Source organism: Coturnix japonica, chromosome 1 (assembly GCF_001577835.2).
Source record: "Coturnix japonica isolate 7356 chromosome 1, Coturnix japonica 2.1, whole genome shotgun sequence".
Lineage (NCBI taxonomy): Eukaryota > Metazoa > Chordata > Aves > Galliformes > Phasianidae > Coturnix > Coturnix japonica.
Window position 1 is genome coordinate 13,941,986 of NC_029516.1, and position 23,026 is coordinate 13,965,011.

The 23,026-nt window shown below is 36.4% G+C and overlaps 1 protein-coding gene across 2 annotated transcripts in view; it reads left to right on the plus strand.

The window, feature by feature from the left end:
- CPNE8 (copine 8) overlaps positions 1-22,323 on the plus strand; it is an 82,802-nt gene extending 60,479 nt beyond the window's left edge. For both annotated transcript variants that reach the window (XM_015851701.2, XM_015851712.2), the window contains 8 exons: positions 388-449; positions 8,315-8,361; positions 9,085-9,266; positions 10,135-10,262; positions 11,312-11,414; positions 13,681-13,738; positions 15,723-15,796; positions 20,330-22,323. In XM_015851701.2, the coding sequence (XP_015707187.1) occupies positions 388-449; positions 8,315-8,361; positions 9,085-9,266; positions 10,135-10,262; positions 11,312-11,414; positions 13,681-13,738; positions 15,723-15,796; positions 20,330-20,518 (843 nt within the window). In that variant the 3' untranslated portion in view covers positions 20,519-22,323. The remainder of the gene's footprint in view (positions 1-387; positions 450-8,314; positions 8,362-9,084; positions 9,267-10,134; positions 10,263-11,311; positions 11,415-13,680; positions 13,739-15,722; positions 15,797-20,329) is intronic.
- The last annotated feature ends 703 nt before the right edge of the window (positions 22,324-23,026 follow it).

The window sequence follows — 23,026 nt, forward strand, 5'->3', positions numbered from 1 at the left end:
CACTCAGTACAACTGCTGATATGAGAAATGGCATGAAAAATTGTAGTTGAGTTCTTTAAACAAAGCTGAAGTACTCAGTAAGTACTTCAAAAAGAATAAGCGTATGTTTGCGTGCCCTGGATAGTGATCTTTCACTCATTCTCTCTTACTTCAAAAAAAGGAAGAAGCCACCCATACCAAAACAGATCAAAACAGAACAACCACCAAAAAAAAATTGTAGCAGACTTCCAAACTTGTCTTTTCCTTTCAAAAACTGGTTTCTGAAACGTTTACGTTGTTTTCTACATCTTCTTTAGTTTTAGCTCCAAAAATGTTGTGGATGAGTCTCTACTTGTATAACTGGGAAAGGACAATTCACATCTGACTCTTCTTTTTGTTTGCTTTCAGGTTACACTGCTTTCCTTCCTCATTGAAACAGAAGTTTCCTTCCTTGACTACATTAAAGGCGGGTATGTGATAGTCAGCGAAGTTTTCTTCTTTGTAATAGTTTGTATTTACACATTGCATATAGTTACTTTAAGTTAATACAGTAAGAACTGTATTATTTCCTCATGCAGAGGCTACACTTAAGTTACTGATGTCATTTAAGTTACGGAACTTCATGTATACTGTTGGAATAGGCAATGGTACAGAAATAATGACCTTTGATTTATTTAAGATTAGCATTTATTTAGAGCCTTTTCCCATGGGAGGCATTTTTTCAATACTAATTATATAAAATTTATAATGGTTTCAATTTCTCATTTATCGTAATTCCAAAAGGGAAGTAGAGACAGAGGCATCAAATGGCTTATCCTAGAACATACCTGAAATGGGATCAAACATCAGGAATTCTCGATTCTTAACCTCTGTACCAGAAAGCGATATTCTCTAAAAAAAAGTAGAAATAATTTATTACTCATTTCTAGGCTCTTAATACGAATTTTTGAGGCATATTCCCTATTTTTCTATAGCTATTTTAGATCACTATTTACTTTAGAGAAACAAGTTCCCAGCTTTTTTTTCTAGCAGTCTTTAACCAAGCTTCAGCTGAGATAAAAAGTCTGTGTTGTGTTCAGCCATTTGCAATACACCGCTTCATCTTTGTTTCTAGCTGTGATAATCCCACAGATGAGAATGTGCTGAAGATTTATTCCTAACTCATTTATCACTGAAGTTTGTTCTGTTAAGATGATACCACCAAGTTATATTCTAGTTACAGAGAAACAGTCAGTAAGCTGGCTATATTACCATTATTATCAGGGTTTTTAGAAATATAGCAAAAAATTATATGCTATACCATACTCATAACTGGTAGAGGGAATGAGTCACTGCTAAGAAGTGGTCCATATTATTGACCTAAGTCATTCGCTGCAGCAGAGAGTAATTTTTTTTCTTTTTTCTCTCAAGGAGTAACAAATGCTCTGATGTTTAAATTCTCCCAAAAAGTTAAATTTCAAATTGGGATATCCAAATTTACAGCTGTTTGTTCTCCATCCAATAAAATAAGTATTTTTACTAAGGGGTGAATTCATAGTGACTTATGTGTATCCAAACACAGTGTCTTTTGGCTCGTTAAGTTTAAATGCAATGAGAACATTTCTGTGGACAGTACTTGCAAATGTGAATGTTCAGGATTTTAAACATGGACGTAGTCAAACCACAGATAAGGGGCAGGATCAGTTTCAGGGATTGTCAGGTGGGCCTGTGATGAGAGTTCAAGGAGGTGAAGCCATGAGCTATGTGGGCATAGCTGAGCTGGACATTATATTCCTCTTACATAAGTGTGAAGGCTGAGCTGAAATGGGGCTCCTGTGCCCATGAGAGTGTGGTCAGAGGGCTGAGGTGAGGATGGTTAGGGCCACTAAGACTTTTTACTATCCTCAAAGTTCCTGCATTTTGTTCCTGGATGCTTCTGGACAAAAAAGTGATCTAGGTCTTCTAGAGTTTCAGTCCTTAATTTCAGTTCAGTTATCTGGAAGTGCTTCTGATGGAATACTTATCATCTCTTTGTTTTCACCCTCTAGATCCTCCTGTTTCTCCTCAAAGTGGATTCAATTCATTTGTTAACTGTGTTAGAATCTGTTAAGTTTTATATCTAAATTTGGAAAGACAAGAAGACTGCATACATGTATAATCTTTTCAGATTGAGTTATCATATTTCCCACGGGGCTGTTTACAGTGCCAGTTAAATATCTGTATTCCATAGATGATTAATAGAAATCCTGAATACAATCAACAATTCCTACTGATATTTTGTGCTCTCTCTCTAAGTGCAAAGCAAAGAAGTCTTGCAATATTAATAATTACTACTTTGAAGATCACCCCTCTTTTTGTATGAGTGGACTATAATTCAGTAGACTGCTCTGTGCTTGTAAGTCTGAGCACTAATTCTAATCATTTAATTATTTTATCTAAATCTTGTTTACTGATTCATGCATCTGTTTTTAAGCACATGCTAGTGAAAACTGTGAAGGTTGTTTTTTTTATATATAAAATGTCACTACCTTTTACCACCTTTAATTTTCTTCTTTGGAAACATAACCAGGAGAGTGAGTTTTGCAGCCATTTTCCTCGATCCTGTCTTATTCTTACTTCATCTCATTTAATACTACTACACATCAGTTTTAGTCCAGTTAACGAGTTTTGGGGGAAGGGTGATGTGAAGTTTTCCTCATTTGTCAGTCTGTTTCCCCATCAATTATGTCCTCCACAATTTTGGTTTTAGATCCCCGTTATTCTTCCATTTGGTTCGGCAAGGGGAAGAAAACACTGATTCTGCAGAAGGCACAATATTGGCTCTTCTATAAATGGATGCTTGTGAAACATTTCATGTTCCAAACTTTATTGTAATTGATTTGAAGTGTCTAGAATGAATAGTGATTTAAGGGAAAGCTTGACAGAATTAACTGTAATTAATTGGGACTGCAGTATTGATTTGATTTGTATTTTGAATCTGCATATTTTTAATTGGAATATTTCATTATAAATATAATCAGTGATTTTTTTAAAAAGCCATAAAAATGAAACAGGAATTTGTTCATACATTCTAATTTATTTTTAATAACACTGAATATTATTGTAGTATGAAAGTAGTAGGAAAGAGATGGATATCTCTTTTACATCTGTTGTGCATCAAGTAGTATCATCTTAGTTGCTAACTTTTCCTTGTATCTTGATGCTAAATCACCTGTTACGACACTGACCCTACCTTAAGATAGGGTACTTTGTACTAAAAATTAATGTATATTTCAAAAGAGGATTTCTCCTTCCACTTACTAGCATGTTTTCTTACAAAAATCACCTCCCAAGTTATATAGGAGGAAGATACTGTGGAACTTTTATGAGGAAAATGTTGTTTGTTTTGATACTGCATTTGCAAAGAGGAAATGAAAAAAATACTGTCACTGGAGACTTTGGAGTAAATACCATTGAGATGATACAGCCGCTTGTTAGTTACTCGATTAGATCAGTTATAGATTGCTGCACAATAAGTGATTCTTAAACCTCCGCCAACTCCCCCCTGCAACCAGACCAGCTGGTTTTCACCCTGAAGACGCAGAGGAAATTTATACGTTCTTCCAGTGTACTGTTAAAAAAATTCACACTGTCAGCCCTGGTCAACAGCTACATCCAGGCTTAGCTTGTTCCCATGTGTGCATCAATTCTGATTGAAAGCAGTTAGTTTTACCTTGCTCTCCCAAAGTCCCAAACTGTGTGCTCTGTGGTAAAGGTTACTGCTGCTGGTGAGATGCTTTTGTTACTGCTAGTGACGAGTTCACCCTGAGAGGTCATGTCTTCCTCTAGCAGCTCCAAGCCCACAATGCATGTTGCTGTGCTTGGACGTTCTGTCTGAGCCCTCCCCTGAGTCAGGACACTGAGTGACCCAGCCTGCCTAGCCAGACGGCAGTGTTGTGGCAGCTTTTGTGCACAGCTTTGTGACCTTACAACCTCACTTGAAGCTGTGAGCTTCTCATTTAGCTCCTTGGGGAATGTGCATCTGGGAAAGCAGAAAAACAACCTCAGCAAATGAATTTCCTGATCAGAAAAACCTTACTTTTGAAAAATCTGGGGAACAAGAAATATTTTAAAAGAACAGCAAAAAAGCCTTGACCCTTAGCCTCAAGTACTTTGTCTCTCCCATTTCTCTGAGCCGTCTTGCCTCTCCCAGTAGGAAGTTCTGCTAGTCTTACTGTTCTGTGTTCTTTAAGTATTTCACAGAATCATAGAATTATTTGAGGTGGAAGAGATCTTCAAAGGTTGTCTAGTCCATGTCCTATGCAAAGAACAGGGCACCTTCAGCTAGATCAGGTTGCCCAGAATGTGGTCCAGCTTGGTCTTGAATGTCTCCAGAGATGGGGTATCCAACACCTCTCTGGGCATCCTGTTCCAGTGCCTCAGAAAACAACTCAAAGCACGACTTAGTGCAGCAAGCTTCACTGTCAGCCACATCCAGAACAGGCCAGCTCCTCCCCTGCCTTCATCCACCTCTGCATCTTACAAAGCCCGGAGCCCATGCTGCCCAGCCAGCCCAGGACTTAGGGGCAGCCCTTAGGCGGGCCCTGCCTTTAGCCCTGTGCCCAGAACTGTGCTGACAAACACTGTAAAAGACCCTCACAGTAAAAAAACTGTTTCTTTATACCCAACTTGATAATTTGGGGTTGAATTCAGGAACTTGATAATTTTTGAATTCTTACATACACTACTTTTCCAGCCTTGTTTTTTTAAAAAATTATTAGTGTTATTTTATTTTGATCCTTTATAGATCAAACAACAATCAGTACAGTGGTTTTGTCCTTACACCAAGTGGTGCATTCCATAGTTAACACTGTACATCATTGTACCTAACCAGAGAGTGTGGCTTAAACACAAATTCCAGCATAGTTAGATTGACTTAAGTTTTCTGTGGTTTGTAAATACAAAATTATTGTCTTGCATGTTGGAATTTTCTGTAGCTTAGTACGGTGTACATTCTGTGGTTCTCTAAACTAAAATCTAACCTACGTTGTGCCACTCAGTTTGGAAAAGTCCCTGTATGTGAGGTATTTGGATTCCATATTGCATCTTAAGTGCGTTACTGTGGCATTTTGGAGTATTAGAGACGCATACAGGGATAACAGTAGAACGTTCATATGTTGCTCTGTAAAAAAGGATTTTTAATTTTCAGGATTTTCTATCTATGGGTATTTACCTTATGCTTGCTTTGTGTGTTGAAAACCTTAGTTTTTCTTACTCGTTTGGTCTTGCATTGAAGTATGGTTCTAGCTTAGTCACTGGTTCATTTATTTTCTGACATTCTACATACAGGTAGTACACAGATCATACAGTTTATTCTTGTGTGTGTAATTTTGAGAACCATTCTGTCTTTCTTGCTGTTTAAAGTAACACTTCATGTCCCTTCTAAGAGCATTCAGTTAATCTTGAAAACACCCCAGACTTCACTTACAGGTTTCACACGAATGCTTGTTTAGTTTTCCTCAGCATCATATTAAACTTCTCTGTGTATAAAAGTCTAAACTAGATTGTCTACCACTTAATTTATTTTCACCTGAGTTAAGCACAAAGGTAGTTCAGCATATCCTTCCTAATTAAGCATTATGCAGATAGGTGCTTTACTGCAGTGTTTTTTCTTAGTTCAGATACAGCTCTAAGCTTTGAGGACTTTTTAAAAAACAAGCAGTAAAGGATCTTACGTGAAGCTTCCATTTTATTGATGTATTTTAAAATTGGGATTATTTAATCATGCATCTGAGTTTGTCTCGAAGGCTGTGATTTCAGATGCTTCTTAAAATTGTAGGCATCCACACTGAATTAATGTTTTTTTTCAGCTATCGTCCCTTACATAAAATACAGTAGCCAAAAGATCTTATCAAAAATATGTTACTGTTGATGAACAAGTCATTAATATGTTAATAGCAACAGTAACCTAAGAGTGTGCACTGGATAGAACCTAAAAGTTATTCTGTTGAAAAGAAATAAAACATGGTAGAAATAAAAACAGGGCAGTGAGCTGTCAGATATATTCATTACTTTTAATTTGTTTCCAGAATAGCATGTATTACTGTGAAAGCATTTCTTAAAATATCATTCAGATTAATTTTCTACTCATCTGACTTGACTTCCAAATGAGTTGTGTTTGATGTTTCCACAACACACAGCTTCTAAATTAGCCTTCCCAAATTATTTTTTGTTTTGTTTTGTTTTTTTTAATTATGGACAGTTTGTTGGTTTGGGTTTTTTTTTTCAGTCCTGGGAAGCAGTAGCAAAATTAATACCTTTCAAATTAATCTTTCACACAAAATATGTGTTCACATCAGTGCAGCTGCTTTTGAAAATATTTTCTTCTGTGGTACTTATTTGAAGTTAAGTTGTTTGAACTTCAGATACCTGGTGCTCAAAAAAAGATTTAATTGCATTTTGATAGTTTTGACTACAAGGGTCGATATTCATTTTGTACCTTCCTGTAGTTTGTCATTCCTTTTGCTGTAGGACATCAGTACCTTGTGTGAGCTGGTCTCCCCTGTCTCTTTTGCACAAGATCATACTTAGAGGGACATTTGAAGTATGTTATATATGTATGTATAAAATGGTCATTGAAAACACAGGGCAGTCAAAGCATGTTTGTGCTAATTGAGTTTCTTCCATTTTTCCCAGTCTTCTGTACGGCTTAAATAATAAATAGTCTGTGTGGAGACTTACTCTTCTTAGAGAAAAATTGTAGTTCAGGTTATTGTGAATAGTAAGTACAGGAAGATGACTGTCCAAGACCAGTTGTGTTTAGCAGAGCTAGTAAGAACTCTAAGCATAAAACTAGAGAGCATTGTATTAGTCTTTTGTTTTTGGTTGATCTTCCTATCCTGTTAATGCCTGAGGAGGACAGCCGTACTGCACACTGTAGTGATGGTGATAAAAACTAGTTGACATGCACTTCTTATGATGTTTATTCTTGTCACTTACTGTTGGTGTAGAAGTATGTTTTGGCTAATAAGCCACAAGCACTGACATTCAGGTAGCAACCAAACAAAATCTGACTTCTCATACCATTAACAATAGTGTATTTTGGATGAAAGTGAATAAAGCAGAATGCAGAATTATTAGTGGGATGCATATCTCATAAATCTTAGGTCTCAAAACTCTTCAGTCTGCAGCTGCTTTCACTGTTCTTCATTCAAGTTTATTTTGATGCATTTTTAGACACATTCTGGGCTGACAGCATTCCAAGGAACCACAAAGTCTCTTCTTGATACTGTGGTTGTTGGTAGGGTTTTGCTGCCTTTTAAGGATGGTGTCCACTCATGCCTAGCTTAGTTTGTGTGGGCCTTGGTCAATGTAATAATACGATTCCATGTGATTTTTTGTGTGAACATAGGTTTTCATGACAGTAATAGCGTTTTCTCTGGGTGAAAAGGTTATTTGAGCAGTAAATCTTCTACTGCAAGGTCAGGTGTCAGATCACTGATGTTTGACCTAGGTGTGCATGAGCTAAGTATGTGCAATAACTTTCAAAGAGCTGTAATCTTTGGCAGTTTGGTCAATAAGTTCATAGTGGCGCACACTGAGAGGCAGAAGTTTGAAGGAATATGTAAAAAATGTTGTCTGAGTAAAAAGTCAGTTTTCAGATTCCTGATTAGAGTTGAGATTATCTCCAGAATGACAGTACTTTGTGCTGAGGGAAGTTTCGGAACAGGACTGCGTTAATTGGATTGTCACTCCATAAGTGCATTAGTGGCTACTTTTTCAGACAATAATGGTATGCTGACAATTGATTCATGCACAGTAATGGCTTTACTTAGCTACTGCTCTAATTGCTCATCTTTATATTCCTGTTTCCATATTTTACTTTTATCTTACACAGTTTTCCTTGATAGTAAAAGAAACTAATCCTTAAAGTATTAAATTAAAATCTTTAAAGTATTGTGTTCCCATGAATGATATTGCCAGCCAAAAACTATGCTGTCTTCTCCAAAGATTTTGCATATAGTGTGATTTCAAACACATTCTGACTGAAGACATGGTTTTAGTGTTAAGAGCATATCAGTAAAACCCTAATTGTCCTGTCAGTTGCCTTCCTTGTCAAAGGAAATATCAGTATTACTGTTAAAAATAACATAATAACCTAAATGTAGAATGAGGAGTTTTCATAAGCAATGAGAAAGGAGGGATGTAATAAAGTAAATGTTTTTGGTGTGTTCATGAAATGGTATTTTCAGTGTGTGTTACTTGAATTAGAAAGTCAGTTTCCTATATTTTATCCAAAAACATTATCATATATCTTGTTTATTTTTCCACATAGCAGTAAAGCTATTAGTAAGAGCTGTGTTTCTTCATTTTACAGAACGCAAATCAACTTCACAGTAGCTATTGACTTCACAGCCTCAAATGGTAAGAATAAAAATAAGCTTTCATATTCTTGTGCTGTGTTTAGTTTTAAAACACTTTTAAAAACAATTTTTAGAAGTAGTTTATGTGTGTGTACCATGTCAGGATTCTGCTTAACTACTTTGTATTACAAATTGTTTGTATACCTGGCACCACCTGGAATCAGCGGAGCAACAACAGACTAGAAACCAATTCCTGTCAAGAAAAGCTGGACAAGCAGAGCAGATAGAAGTTCTCTATTAAAAACATACATACTGAATTCCATAAATAGTTGCAATGTGCGGTTGTTTACATACTTTTTTCACGTGCATTTATTCTTGCTGTGAGCAAATTGGCTAACTTAAAAGACTCCATTGAGAGGTACAAAATAGAAGAATTTCAAGTAGAGTGAGGCTGAAGAATGGTGAAACAGATTAGTTTTGATTCTTCTATAGAGTAAATTTCCTAATAGGAGTGTGTATCACATTATAAAGATGGCACGAATATACAAGTTAAGTCACAATTTCTTGCTATAGTTTCATTGGTGAGAAAGCTAATAGCTACTACTATTGACCTATTAAAGATGTATTAAGAATGTTGCATTTTCACATATTTTAACCACAGTTGTGTACATAGGAACTAGGTTTGTTACCTTTTCAATTTCTTCTTTCCTAGATTTCTGTCAGTTTTAGGAGGGAAAATGGGAGTGATTAATTTGTAAAGTAAACCTGACTCTTGCTTCAACAGGTAACCCTTCACAACCTACTTCACTGCACTATATGAATCCCTATCAGCTGAATGCATACGGCATGGCACTGAAAGCAGTAGGTGAAATTATTCAGGACTATGACAGTGATAAAATGTTCCCAGCTCTAGGTTTTGGAGCTAGACTGCCTCCAGATGGAAGAGTATCACATGAATTTGCATTGGTAAGCAAATATATAGAGAATCATATACAATTTTGTTTATATTTCTGTACCACAACCTAATTTGGGCAAGTAAGATACGTCTTAAGTAGTTAATAGGAAAAGTAAATACAGAACATGTTCTAATTCTTAGGTCTAAAAGACTCATTTCAAAATTTCTCATAGTAGTGAAATTGCTGATAGACATCCAGAGTGAGGAAGTCCCTGTGGGCCAAAAACAGCAATAAAGAAACCTCATCTAAAGCAGCATGAGAAACAGGTGTTTGAAATACTTCAGTTTGAAGCTAATGTTACCTTGATAAGTAATTGAATCATGACCCATTTTTTTTTTGTTATTGTTGTTGCTCTCTGTCATTTTCTGTGACCTGTCTTTACAGGCTGCTGGTTTAGAGTTGTCCGGAGATAACTTAGTGGAGTATAGGATGAGGTTACAGGAATCAATCTAAGTTTTTGTACACATGCCAGTTAAATTACAAAACTAAAATCTGGAAATTATTGATCCAGAACTGTGCTCCTAAATGTGATTCTAGTTTATCATCTGCCCTATAATTTGTACCTTAAATGCACACCAAGAAATGCCTTTTACTGTTCCATGTAAGGACTGCTTAATTCCGTTTAAGATGGCGTTTATGTCTGGGAACCTGTTTTGGTGGTCCAGACTGCATACAGTATGAGGCTGCAAAAACTTCTTCCCTAGGCTGCTAAGTCAGAACCAACCATGGCACTTATGATATTGGTAGCAAACTTTGAACAGATCCTTAAATTCTTGGGTCATTCCCATTTAAAAATGTGCACTGGGTGGTATTCACTAAAATGCATCATTCTGTTTCATAATTATTTTTAGTGATTAATCTCTTCTTATTTTCTTTAGAATGGAAACCCTCAAAATCCATACTGCCATGGCATTGATGGTGTAATGGAGGCATATTATAGAAGTCTAAAATCAGTTCAGCTTTATGGACCAACAAACTTTGCCCCTGTAATTAATCATGTAGCCAGGTAAGCATAACAAGTACTTTGCAGAAACTTTTTATTTTCAGTACAGCTTTGCACTATTAAAGATCAACAGTTACATGCTGCCAAAACATAGAAAAAGGTATTTACAGTGTGTTTTTTTTTTCTCATTTTAAAGTGATTAACTTGTATTTGTTAGTATTCTGAATACTGTGTGCTAGTATTGTGCATTTAATTCCAGCTCTTACTGCTTGTGTACAAACAAGTGTTCAACAAGTTGAAGGACTATGGGGTTTTTCTACCTATCTGTATCTAGGGGGTGGCTTTCTCTGAGTTGCAGATTCCATTTCACTCAGTTTTCCAGACTCTTGCAAATGTTGTTGTTAAAGCATCTTATTTATAGGCAGCACTCGCTTGCAAATTTACTGTTAATATATTCCGAGTAACATCATGAGCATCATTAGAACATACCCTGTCCAGTGACCAGTGAGGTAATGAATATTTTGTACTTGAGCATGCATTTATTTTTTCCCTGCTCTCAACTCTGCTCATGACCACTTCTATTATGAAGTTCTGCTTAGCCTTCACAGCACTAAGAGCCTTCTTGGAAGGCAGTAACTACACTGGTTTCTGTCAAATAAAGAAGCAAATGGAACAGCATGCTCCATGCCAAAAATGTTCTTCACCAACTATATAGGACACTAGGAGCAAACTAACTCTAGTCTTGGTTTCTGATGTGCAGGCCATAGAGTTCAGTGGAACTGTTGCAGACTCACTATCTTTCAGAACTTTTCAGATCTTCAAGAGCTGCTCATTTTCAAAAGATGGTTGCTTGGTTCTTGCATCCTTTGATTGAGGCAAGACTGGAATGGTGCTGGGTGTGTTTTGTCTTATATTTAGGTATAGCACAGGGAGAAGATTGAGTTTCAAGAATATACAAGTGTATCATGGTGTACTGTGGATCGTGCTATCACAGTTAATTATTTGGAATAGTCCTTCATTGAATTTAAAACATACAGCTCCTTCTCATGTAAATTGCTCTTGTACAAAGGTTTGTTTTACTATTGTAAATATTCCTTTTTTTCCCCCCACAGATATGCTGCTTCAGTTAAAGATGGCTCCCAGTATTTTGTTCTTCTCATTATTACAGATGGAGTTATTTCAGATATGGCTCAGACGAAAGAATCCATAGTGAATGTAGGTTTTGCTGAAAATGCTGAAATATAAAATATCTTTCAGATGTAAACTGAATCAATACAATAAGATAAAGCCACTCTCACTTGTAAAGGAGATAAACAAACATTCATCTTAAAAGTTCATCCTCTGGTCTAACTTAGAAGTTTGGAATAGAGCCCTTTTTTAGGTATCAGAAGGTCTCCATGGGGAAGAAAGAGCAACTTTTGATTTAACTCCCCTTCAGTCCCAAGTCTGTATGAGGGGTGGGTATGAGAACAGCAGGTATCTGGGTAATACTTTGTAAGATTAAGTATTTGGACACTAAGAAATACAGAGAACCCTTGTTTCAAGAAGTAATTAATTTCCAGGAGTAATAGCTGAGGTTCTGCAAACATCTGGAGGTACAGAAGATGTGTTGTTTGCCTACAGTGAGCAAAAGTTCAGGAATTTTGAATACCTTTGATGAAGATTCATTAATTTTTCTGCATGGCTCTTGAAATGTAAGCACATTATACCATAACAGCACTAATTAAATGCTGCCTGGTAGTATTTTCCAGTAATAATAATATTTGGAATTATGAAAAAAAGGGGTAGTAATGTTAAATACAGACTGATGTGTATAAAACTGGGGAAGAGTATGTTTCATTTCTTAACACTGTGCTTTATGCATCCTTCTTGTTACAGCGTATGTGTCAGATATGTTCTGCTTTATCAAACTGTTCAAAGGTTATACTGTCACTCAGAAAATGCCAACACCAAGTTTATATTCTAAAGCTGAACTCTGCCTTTTCACTGACCTTGCTCCTTATGGTTTCATATACATTGTATGATGTAGTACTGCGTCTACCTAATTAGGAATATTTTTTGAGGAATGCTGTCTTTAAATTTAAACTCTAAGATTCTCAAAACCATCTGAAAACCAGGAGATGTTCTGTGCCTTTATAGTGCCTTCATATCCAAAAACTACTTTGCACTCACTATCAATGATTTATACAGCATTCTGCAACACAGTTACAGTTATGCTTTATTTATTGTCCTTTATCACAGATTAGCTGAAGTTTTTAGGGACCTTTTGAGTCCATCCAGTCCAATCTCTTCTCAAGCAGAGACATACAGAGCTGCTTGCTTAGGACCAGAGGGTGGTGATCCACTGGAACAGGTTGCCCAAAGAGGTTGTGGATGCCCCATCCCTGGAGGCCAGGCTGGATGTGGCTCTGGGCAGCCTGGTCTGGTGGTTGGCGATCCTGCACATAACAGGGGGGTTGAAACCAAGTGATCGTTGTGGTCCTTTTCAGCCCAGGCCATTCTATGATTCTATGATATAACAGATCAAGAATGGAAAGCGGGAATGGTGCATTTAAAAAGCGAATGTATTTTAGATGAGGCAAAATAACGCCTTTTATATTCCAGAGGAAAACTGTAAGTCTGCTCTAAAGCCAATTTACTTGAAACTTCAGTTGAGCTGATTTTAATTTAGCAGAAAGTGTTCATCTGTGATTTTTGGCCAGCGTAGCCTCCTGTTTAAAATGACTGTATATATTTCATGGTTCAGTGTAATGTTACCAGATAGTCATCAGAATATCAAAATATAAAAAAATCTTTTACAGCGAGTGTGTTGAGGCACTGGAACAGGTAACCGAGTGTTGTGGTAGATGCCCTGTCCCTGGAGACTTTAAAGGCGATGCTGGATTAGGCCCTGGGCAACCTGACATAGCTGTGGTGCCCCTGTTCATTGCAGAGGAGGTGGACTGGATGGCCCTCAGAGGTTTCTTCCAACTCAAAGGATTCTACGATTCTGTGATCGCAGTAAGAAACATTTCTCAGCCCTGACATTTGTTAGATGCTTTATTTTTTTTGTTGTTACTCTCCTCAAAAGAGCCAGTTTCAGAAGATTTCTGCAGTGGATTTCCAGTGCTGTCAGGGCAGGAGAATCCAGTATTTATGATGCTGTCTTCATAATTTTAAAGGCTTTACAGAGAATTCATTCAGGGAAAGCCATATCTTCCTTTATTCACTGAATGAAAAACGTTGAGTAAAATTAACATTCTTAACACAGTTTGATATCTTGTTTGCTTTGTGACTTGGAAGACTAACTTGAATAAAAAATTTCATTCATGGAAGAAACAGAAGATACGTATTGCTCAAATTGATCATTTATTCTCCTCATTTTAGGAGGTTAGGATAAGAATTCTTTAAACTTCACTTCTCTATGTTTTTATTCATATTGTCTTTGCATCCTAGTGGGGTTATGTAATGTATCAAACCTCTTTTTCTTATTCTTTCAAAGGCTTCAAAGCTTCCAATGTCAATAATTATAGTGGGAGTAGGGCCAGCAGAGTTTGATGGTAAGTGTTCTGGTGTTTTTTTTTCTACAGTGTTTTATATTTGTTTACATATCTGTAATATGTGGCTTTTGAAACACATACTGTTCTTCACATAATATAGAACAAGCAGTAAGTACTGTTGACGTTTCCAGCTGGATTGATTGATAACTCAGTATGATTACAAGCTACCGTGTTGAGCCCCTCAGGCTCTCTCTTCAAGTCACAGAACCATATGGGGGCTGAGCATTTACAGTGCTCAAGGGAGGGGGGAGGGGAGAAGGGGGTAAGAATAAAATAAGTAATTTCGAATTTCTGAAACATCAATATTTAATTGCATTGTGATGTATCAGTTGACTACAAATATTGATCACCTCTTCTTACCGCAGTAGTAAAATACAAAGGAAAATGAATTTGAGGCAGTGATCTGGGTTAAACCAGGTTTCACTTTATAAGAGAAGTGAGCCTTAGTGTCTAGCAGCAGTGGGAGAATGTTACAGCAGGAAATACATCACCAAGGTTATTTCCATATTCTTTCATTTATACACATTCTTTCTCAGATAGCACTCTCTATTCTGGTGATTTAGTCGCTTCAGTTATTGGAACTAATTTATCATTTGGCATCTTGTGTATCACCACAACATGAAATGCAGACTCTCCATGTATATTTGATCCTCAAAGTTATACATCCTTTTTTTCCCATTTGAGTGCTTCTGTTTAGATGGTATGTCTTTACATGTGCAGATATTTAATGTGAACAGTCATTAATGACTGTACATTTTAATTCTTACACAGATATTCTAGGAGTATGGCAAGTGGTATGTTAGTGATTAAGTACTGTATTCCTTGCAGACATTGTCCAGGCTGGCATTTATTCTTCAGATGATTGTATGCTGCAAGCAAAGGGAAGAGACCATTTGTCTTCATAAATGCATAGATGGGAAATTTGCAAGCTTTATGTTTCCCCAAAGAGAATTCATACTCTAGTCCCATATTACTTACTTTTCTCTCATCCTTCTTTTGCCTTTTTCCCTTTCTCTTTGTTTTTCCCATCCTTGGGTATGGCCAGACTCCTCTTGATTCATTCTGGATATGAAGGTTCTATCTTCCTTTTACTTCTGGAGGTTGTATTTATAGAGTTCTTGGGGCTTTTCTTAAAGCAGGATTCTGTGTTACTTCAGGATATAGTTTCCATCTTCTGGGAGGAACTGTCAATCTGTTTTGGGGTAGGAAAGCCCTACAGAGGGTTCTGGACAACTGCATCTCTGGGCTGAGGCCAATGGGATTAAGTTTAACAAGTCCAAGTTCCGGGTCCTACGCTTTGGCCACAACAACCCCAGGCAGTGCTACAGGCTTGGGACAGAGTGACTGAAAGACTCTAGAGGAAGTGGACCTGGGTTATTGGTTGACACTCGGCTGAACATGAGCAAGCAGTGTGCCCAGGTGGCCAAGAAGGCCAGTGGCATCCTGGCTTGTATAAGAAAGTCTTGCTAGCAGAAGTAGGAACATGATTATCCCTCTGTACTCAGCCCTGGTGAGGATGCAAGAGGTAGCCAAAAAAGTTAATAATGTTCTTTTAAAAGCACCTAATTCCTATATCATTACAGTCATTACATTCCCAATACAACTGAAAAAAAAAAACATGTTCTTTGATATCTTTTGTAACAATAATTTTTGAAGATGAATTTTTATCCACTTATGAAAGTATAAACATAGACTTACAGAAAAGAAATACTTCTTTGTTTGGGAGTCAGAAGGATATGGTGGACCGTATTGTGATGTGTTTTGTTCTGAAGATGGTAATAAAGACAGAATGTGGGTATTGTCAGCATGAAAAAATGCAAAATAGCTACAATGCATGATGTAAATGGTCTTATGATTTACCTAAAGATAGTAGTTGTTGATTCTGTTGCACTGAAGTGTAGATTGACTAAAATTTTTCTCAGTAATGTTTCTTTGAGGGGAGTAGATTAACTCATAGATAAATTCATTTGTTTTTTTTTTTAAGCTATGGAAGAACTGGATGGTGATGTAGTCAGGATTTCTTCAAGAGGAAAGTTTGCAGAAAGAGACATTGTGCAGGTGGGAGAGAAAAAATTCTCTAATAATTATACTTTACTGTTCCTGTTTGCCATGAATTCATGTTCTGTCTATCCTCCTTCCTTTCGTTTTACCATAGCACTGATGAACTTTATCTTGGGATGTTTATAAGAGCTTCAGAAACACTTTGTGGTGCTTCATAAGTCTTTATATAACACAAGATACTGAATGTATGTTCATTAGGAAATGACCCCTAACCAGCAGCACAGAAATAAAGCCTTAGGGTTATACAGCAACAGGAGAAAAGTTAGTTTCCTTTGTATTCCAGGTATTGCAATCTTACTGTGAGTCTGTAAAGAAGAATTGCAACATTCTTGGAAATCAGCAATACCTAGGCCTCTAACAAATGTATTTGAAATGCCTAGAATATCTTTCCATTCCTCTAACTGCCAGCCCAGAACACTATGGTTGTCTCCCATTTCCTGTGACCTGGCTGCTACATATGACCGTGCAGATGCCTCATGCTTTAATGTACCCCAAACGATAGCAGACGTCTCTGTTTAGGTGACTGAACCAAACCCTGATAGCGCTGCTCTTACCTGCATTCCATGTGCTGCTCCACTTCTCTGCTCTGGTTCTGTTCCTGTTCTGTTCTTTACAATCACTCAGTCAGCCCTGTGCTTGTCATAGATGCCTAAGCAGTCACACTCAGGGTGGCATGGTAGCTTCGTGTGCACGTATCCACCAAAATTATCCTTCTTCCTAAGGACAATACATTTCTAGAAGTCCACAGGTTTTCCAAAACATTTACTCTCTGCTCTGGCATCCTTTCTTCCTACCTCATTATGTACCACCTGGACAGGCTTGATTTTGTCTTCTTTTTCTTTTTTCTTTTCTTTAATTAAAAAAAATTGCATCAGAAACTAGGTGCAGTTTTTGTATTTTCATGGGATACTGAAGAAAAACCAAACACAGAGAAAGGCATTTGATGGCTCAGCACACCAGTCCGTGCATGCTAAAGGAAGTATTAAAGCTAACAGATGAAAAGGAGGAAACCTTCAAAAATCAGATCAACCTGATGACTTTAGAAGGAATGGTATCTGCCTGAGATACCTAGGCTAAGCCAGCTATAAGCAAGCTGGAAGTGCTTCCAAACCCTAACGTAGTATTTCTGCAAACACTGAGCTATGTCTGGGCTTTTAAAGCTAATTCAGATACTTCTAACATGAGCAGCACTGTGCACTTTTAATATATGCTAGGCAGTTATACATAATTCCTCCTAACAAACAACAGCAGTTCCAAAAGCTGCCACCTTTACACTAACAGAGCATAAATAATGGGTTCTTCAAATGTTCTTCAGATGTTCTTCAAAACTTCTTCAAACTCTATAAAAAAGATTAGCGAAAATGTTATGCATCAGGAACATTGTTTTCTTCTGAGACAAAAAAAATAATAAAGCTAAATAACATTATTCGTTTTTTTAGAATTCACTGCATCTCAGAAATGCAATAAAACATTTACTTGCTATGAACATCTTTCCTTCAGAACTTTGCCTCAAGTCATACCAGATTAGCTGAGGGCAGTACTATTTTGTGCTCTATCTGTCTAAATAATAACAAATACATTATGTGCTGGCTACATAAATAAAAAGGGATAATGTCAAACCCTTTAAGTTTAGTGTGACCTTTATTTTGTATATGGTAGGTTGAAAATGACTTGCTTTTATGAAATTAAGTACCCAAATGTAAAAAGATCACCTTTTTTTTTTTTTTTTTTTTTGCTTTTTTTAGGTTAGTTAAATTAGTTTGTAAAGCTAATTTTAGTAGGGTATCTATTGCATTTACTACTGATTACAGTTCAAGGAAAGATTTGGTCTTCGCTTTTCCCTCCTTCATAACAAACACGGGTATTGTAGGGACTCTGAATTATACGCCTATCAGTTCTTCCTCAGTTTACTGAATTTCTGCTTCATTATCCACCTTCTGTTTAATAAGTTTTGACAAAATACTTAACTTGTGGTAATGTGCATGTAGTTTCTGTTGAGAATTTTGTATATTAAAATCATAAATTAAACTATCAAGCTAAAGGCAAAGCATTTTGCATTCTTTCCATTTCCCTTTGATCTTTCTTATATCTTTCATTATATTCCTCTACCACTCCTACTTGTTCTGTGCAGTAGCTCTAGGCCTTGTAGTGCATATGCATATCTGTACATACATTTCTGGCTGTAGTTCCTCAGACTCTTCTAATCTCTATATCTCTATAAATAAGGAGAGGGTAGAACTAATTTAGGCCACTCTTACTGTGTGACTGCATTTCAACAACTGCACTGTTGAAATAGCCTCCCTTTGCTGCAGAAATTGTGGTCTGGGTTTTCATGTCTGTAAGTACGGTGATCTCTTGAAATGGAATACTTTCTGATTCTTAACCCAGACTGCATATGCTTTTTACAAGACTGCCACTGCATTAGGAAATGAAAAAATGTGAGAGAAATAGATGCTAAGCTTTTCCCTTCACAGCTCAGTGTGTAAGCCTACAGGCTACAGAGGTTTTTCCATTTGTTTGTTACTCTTCTAACTTCATGCTTCTGGGGACAGTTAGATTTATTCTTGCCAATACGTTGATGGAGTTTAAGAAGGAGCAAGTAGTTGAAACTGAGCAGTACTTTACTGACTTCTGAAAACTGGTGATGGGATTGTGTGTGTGTGAGAGAAACAAAGGAGTCAGTGCTAGAAAATGTCACAGTATCTACTTGTTTCTTATATTGAGAAGTCACTGAATAATCATAGAAGGGCTGTTACAGTTAATTAATTATGGAATCTCAGATGCTTTGCTTCATACCCTAAAATCATGTTCCTTTTTGCCAGTTGTTCTCCCAGCTGTATAGTTACATGGTCTTGCTGCTTGGGTTTCAGTCTAACACAGCATAGTGCAAATACATAGGATCGAAGCTGTTTTTTCTGTCAATTTGCAGCACTCCATCATCTGTGGAGATAGGCAGAGTCAGCTGAGTTGAATCCCTGCATAATCTGTAGTGATACTGTCTGCTCAGAACAATTTTTGTTTTTCAGCTATTTTAATTTAGATGAGCAAGCTGTGTTTTTCATACACTGCTTCTTTTAAGCATTTTTTAAATATCAGCTCCACTGAAAATACAGAAGTTCATTGCAAAAAGAAAGAAAGAAAGAAAGAAAGAAAACCAACACTGTTCCTGAATAATAGCAATAAACATCCAGTTTCATAAGTCCAGGGTGAGAATTGCTTTTCAAAGCTGAGGAAAAAATAATTCAATTAAGTTCTTTATTGATAAAATGTTGTCTTCATCTTCCCTTCCCCCAAGAGTTTCTTGATTTGTTTAATATATTGAATAGATTTCTTTTGTTCCTGGAAAACTGTCAGGCTCTCAGAAATGCAGTGTAAGCTGAACTTCCACTGTAATTCAGAGGTCCCCTAATCTTGGAAGCTTCATTGCTTTCTAGAAAAACAAAAATTAATATAAAACCTTGGCTGGTGTGCATCCAAGAAGACAAAATGTTTCGGGCTGGGATAATGTGCAAAAGAGTCTGCTTATTTTAGAGTTCAACCAAGAGGTTAGAGATCTCTGGGTTTGGCTTCTCAATCAGTTCTAGTTATATTGTGGAGTATTATGTGCAAAAAGTTTACATTCAAGTCTTCACTGTTTCCCTAGAGAAAAAGGACTCCATTAGGGTTTGTATTCAAGCATAGTCTAATATATCAGTACCAGATGGAACTTTGGACATTGATCCTGGTTTTGAAAAGTCACCCAGCTGCATTCCCAAGATAGGCTCCAAAATCGGAGCAAGGAATAGAATTCCTAATAAACTTTACTTTTGGCACAACACATTACATAGCTTAACCCACTGCATCTCTGCATGCTGTCTGCTGTGAATAAAAATCAAGGAGACTAGGTGGTTTCTTTTTTCCTTACCAGCAGCATGAGCAGCTTATTAGTTTGAACTCCAAGGCACAGCTGGTAGCTGCCTTTTTGGTGTTGCAGATTTGGGTATGACATAACAACTTCTTTTTGGAAATCAAATCTTTTTTTGCTTAGTGTGTTTAATGGTGTTAGGTTAAAAAAAAAAAAAAAAAGGAAGTGTTCTCAGTGGTGGTTCCCAATCCTACTAAGTATAATGAAAAACGATCGACGTTATAAAGTCGTCCTTTCTGTTTTGTTCACTTAGCAAACATTCTTCCTGCAAATTCTGGTAGGTGAGGCCCATGAATAAGACATGTAAGCCAAAAATTGCTTTGTATGGAAGAGGTTGAGAGAGATTCCGGATATGTCAGTAAAGCACGTAGCTGATAATCTGAGCCAGCCATGGTTTGAGAATATGTTTCTATTAGAAAATTGATTTTTTTGAGGTATAATATGTATAAAAATAATATATATGTATAAAAATAATATATATGTATATAAATATATTTATAATATAAAGTGTGTAAGGTAGAATATTATTGTACCTTTACTGCCTAGATTAAACTTTCTCATTTTTGTATTTTGACGTATTTTGCATCCACATCACGACCTTTGTGAACGTATCTTTTCTTTTGTAGTTTGTGCCATTCCGGGATTACATTGATAGAAGTGGAAACCACGTGTTAAGCATGGCGAGACTTGCTAAGGATGTTCTGGCTGAGATTCCAGAACAGTTTCTGTCCTACATGAGAGTCAGAGGAATAAAGCCATCACCTGCACCACCACCCTATACACCTCCTATTCATGTGTTACAGACTCAAATATGAGCGCTCCAAAGCGCTCAGCATTTGTCACAATTCAAGAGTCTCTGGATGCAGCAGTAGCTTTTTGGAGCTAGAAAAATTCTCTTCACATACCAAAATTCTTCATATGGTTGCATGAGCAACTGGAAAGCTTTTAAATGCTAGGATCAAAATGTTGATGTTCTGAGTCTTTTAATTTTGACAGAAGCCCTACTTTTTTGATCTATTTACTGGAGGGGAAAGCACAAGTCAGGATTTCAACTCAGAAGATAAGTCCTCTCTGAATACTGTGTGTATATAAATGTATAGGAATGCTATTCCTCTGTATCAATGTTTACATGTTACTATTTTTAAATTTCAGTACTTTTATAAATATTCTTAAGAATAAAAGTTTGGAATATTGATTCACACATCTTCAAGCTTGCAATAGTTTGTCACAAGATCACAGGAGAAGCAATATCTCTTTGAATGTTTGTCCAGGCAAATAGGGATGGAAGCTAAGAAAAGGACACATAGGTGTGTTTTCCAATACCCGAGTCGCTTCAGTTGGTTCTCAGTAGTCTGCCCATTTTACAGTCTGAGAATAAGCTCCTAAAATGAGAGTGTCATAATTACATATGACTTCTGACTAGGGCCAGATTTGAAGGGGGAGGGATGTGTATTTTTTCAGAGATTCTCCAGTTTCTAAGTTTATCTGAGTTTACAGTTTTTTAAACTAGATACTGAAGCAAATTAGAAGAGTTACTTGCTATAAGTAATTAAAGAAAATTACCTCAAATCAGAACTTTGAGTGTTACAGTTGACTCACTGAGCTCATTAAATCTAACCATGCATTCCTTAAAGCAGTGGAAATTTTGCATCAGAAAAGTCTTTGGGAGTGATTACAGCAGATGTTTTATAATGGATCATTTTAAACTTAATTTAAAATTACAACATTTTGTCTAGATTGCCCATTCAAAGGGATGCTGGCTCTTAATATTTGGGTTTATATTGTCATTTAATCACATTTCCATTCAGGATGCATGAATGATAATGTTAATTAACTGGTTTAAAAATTGCACAACCGTGTCGCTTTGTGCACAATTTTGTGTACTGAACTACCCAAAAATTTTATTATATGCCTGTTCATATATAATTATGAAATGATTTTGCATGTACAGTTTTTACAAAATACACAGTTTTGTGAGTTTGCGTCAGATATATTTTATTTAGAACTGATGGCCTTAAATTTCACAGAACTCCTGAAATGATTGTGAGTTGCCTTCAAATCCTGTTCAAACAGAACATTTCCAATCTTCTGTGTGTCACGGCTGTAACTGTCCTGTAATGTGACTTCTTTTATTCGCATATAACCCGTTTACTACTTCTGTTTCTTACTGCCGTATGTGGTAATGTACACTATGAAACTACGGTGCGTTTTTTAAGCATGAAAAGGTTTTTTTTCCACAAAGTGTATCTTCAATATTAACGACATATAACTATGGAAATGCAGAATCTTCCATTTTTAAATATATTGAAATTCCTTCAGTCTCATGCAGGAAATTCCTTTTATTTTTTCTTTCTTTTTTTTTTTTTTTCCAAGATAATTATCTGTTAGTAAAAAAAATAATGACTGTAAAAAAAAATTTAAAAGTGTTTTTTGGGTAAAAAAAAATAAAATTAAATTAATATTGTTTTATTTTTTATTTCAAGATGGTTTTTACATAAATATGGACTTTTAATTTTCTCACCAAAATATGTATTTCTTAGTGGATTGATGTTGCATGGGTGACATTTGATACCTGACAAATTTTGATGAAAGTGCATCATAAAGAATAAGTTTAAATCTACTGAATGGCGCTGGTGGTTCTTCTGCTTCTATTTTTCATACTGACGTTGCTGGCATTTTATAAAGAGCTGAATTGATACTGTGCTTCTGTTCCTTCACACTGTTAGATAGATCTTTATACTGCCATTTTTATTTACTCTCAGCAGCCCATATATTAAGCTGCTTTTCATTCTAAAGCCAAAACAACCAACTTCTTCTTCTTGAATTCCTCTTCTTCCCACTTTTTCTTTCTCCACCTTTCTCTAGTGCTTAGATATCAATCAGTTGTCTCACGTGGTATTTACTTCAAAGGTGGGCAGAAATAGGAAGAGTAAGTTCATTAGCTGTCATTTAATCAGCACCTCTTGTTAATGCAAAGATTGGTCTTGTAAGTAATTAACAAGTGAAGGAGCTTGTAAAGAGAGGTGTGATTTAATCAGTTTAATTAATAATTTAAGGATTGATCAGCATGTTTTTTTTCTATCTAGCCCAAGTACCAACCTGCTGTATTCTACACTGCTGTTTTTCCTTCTGTTTGGCATCAGAGAGCAAACCTAAGTTAAGTTATGTAAACAAAAGGTGAAGTCAGAGGACTCTGTGTTTTGAAAGGAAAAGGAGACTTTCCAGACTGGTGACGTTGCCCTGTATGTTTGACATCTTCATTCTGTAATGTGTACGAGACTGTTTCATAGGCTCGCAGGGTAACCTCAGTCATGCCCATAGTA